Source organism: Wyeomyia smithii, chromosome 1 (assembly GCF_029784165.1).
Source record: "Wyeomyia smithii strain HCP4-BCI-WySm-NY-G18 chromosome 1, ASM2978416v1, whole genome shotgun sequence".
NCBI classification, from domain to species: domain Eukaryota; kingdom Metazoa; phylum Arthropoda; class Insecta; order Diptera; family Culicidae; genus Wyeomyia; species Wyeomyia smithii.
Window position 1 is genome coordinate 101498690 of NC_073694.1, and position 1579 is coordinate 101500268.

Below are 1579 nucleotides of genomic sequence, written 5' to 3' on the forward strand. Positions count from 1 at the left end.
CACGATCAACATAAACAGAGTAGACTAACAATTGATGCATTTCTGATGGAAATTGAAGAGCAAGGGACATCGTCATCAATGCCAACAATGCCAACATACGAAGATCCCGATGATACAACATACGTAGACGTACCGATGACGGTTGATGAAGATGTTATGAATAGAAGCACAAGTTCACAAAACACAGAAAGATACGATTGTTTTAACTTTGCCTTGATGTGTGACAGATTTGGTGTGTCTGATAGAGTAGCGTCAGCATTGGCAACCAAACTTTTCAAAGATTTTGAAATGAAAGATCAGCATGGCGAACCTCTCATCATGGATAAATCGAAAGTTCGTAGAGAAAGAGAGAAATGCAGACGAATAGTGCTCCGCAAAAGGTTTGATGATTCCAGTTTAATAGCGTTTTCATTCGACGGCAGAGATGATACTTATACGAGAGAAAAAGTTGATGGTAAGTATCATAGTAGGATGGTAAAAGAACCTCACCTTGTTATTTTGAGAGAACCGAATTCTCGATTGATTGGTTACGCAAGACTGGTAGAGGAAAGTGCTGAATACAAAACAACAAAATTGAATGAATTTTTCAACGATAAAAACATATCTCTGGATGCATTGATTGGCATATGCACTGACGGTGAGCCAACAAACACTGGCACACACGGTGGAATTATACGAAGATTCGAATTGCTGCTAAAAAGACCATTGCATTGGTTTGTTTGCCTTCTACACTTCAACGAACTTCCGTTTCGACATTTGTTTGGGGTTTTGGATAAATCATCCACCACTGGACCAACATCAACAACCGGGAAACTAAGCAAGCAAATTGAAAATTCTGAAGCTCTTCCGGTAAGTCATTGCTATCACTCATTTATTATAATTTTCTAACATTTTGAATGGTGAAATCATAATAAATTTATTTAATTATTATATATTTTTAGGTGGTGAGCGACTTTCAGAGAATTGCGTTGGAAAATATGCCTCCTGTTGCAGAACAGCACGAATATTCCACCGATTCGCAGTACTTATACGACATGGCACATGCAATTTCTAATGGCGTGGTTTCTGTGGATCTGGCTAACATAAAACCAGGGAAAATTGTACATTCTCGCTGGCTCACCAAGGCCGCTAGATTATTACGATTATATGTGACAATGAAAAAACCACCTAAAAATTTAAGAATTCTATGTGCCTTATGTGCCAATGTATTTTAATATCAAGTATTACAGCTCTGTCGTGTACGGTAGAGTATTATTTTTCAAGTACATTACTTGGGCACAATTTCTGGGGCCAAATTTACGCACTGTTGTCAATCATGTAATTAAAAATATTCCATATTTTGCACATTCGGAAAATATCTTGCTATCAATGTTGTTTAATGATAGGAAAGAGGTGCGCGACTCTGCTATCAAGAAAATTTTACGATATCGAGACAATGTTGAAGACCCATCGGAACTTAGAGAATATGAAAAACCAGATATAAACTTCCATTGCTTCGATTACACGAAAATGATCGATTTGACTGATAAAAATAACGTATTTGAACCACCATTCACGCGAATCATTCCGTATGAAACAT

At 37.2% G+C, this 1579-nt stretch overlaps 1 protein-coding gene across 1 annotated transcript; it reads left to right on the forward strand.

The window, feature by feature from the left end:
• The first annotated feature begins 460 nt into the window (after window positions 1-460).
• On the forward strand, window positions 461-1214 carry LOC129717010 (uncharacterized). Its single transcript, XM_055666855.1, has 2 exons — window positions 461-849; window positions 942-1214. The coding sequence occupies exons 1-2, from the start codon at window positions 472-474 to the stop codon at window positions 1212-1214; spliced, it is 651 nt and encodes a 216-aa protein (XP_055522830.1). The 5' UTR covers window positions 461-471.
• The last annotated feature ends 365 nt before the right edge of the window (window positions 1215-1579 follow it).

What these genes read in the sequence shown, in the direction of transcription:
- LOC129717010 (XM_055666855.1), top strand. Translation starts at nt 472, where the DNA reads ATGGTAAAAGAACCTCACCTTGTTATTTTGAGAGAACCGAATTCTCGA. An exon ending in AAAATTCTGAAGCTCTTCCG is followed by an intron (nt 850 to 941) that starts GTAAGTCATTGC and finishes ATATATTTTTAG; the next exon opens with GTGGTGAGCGACTTTCAGAG.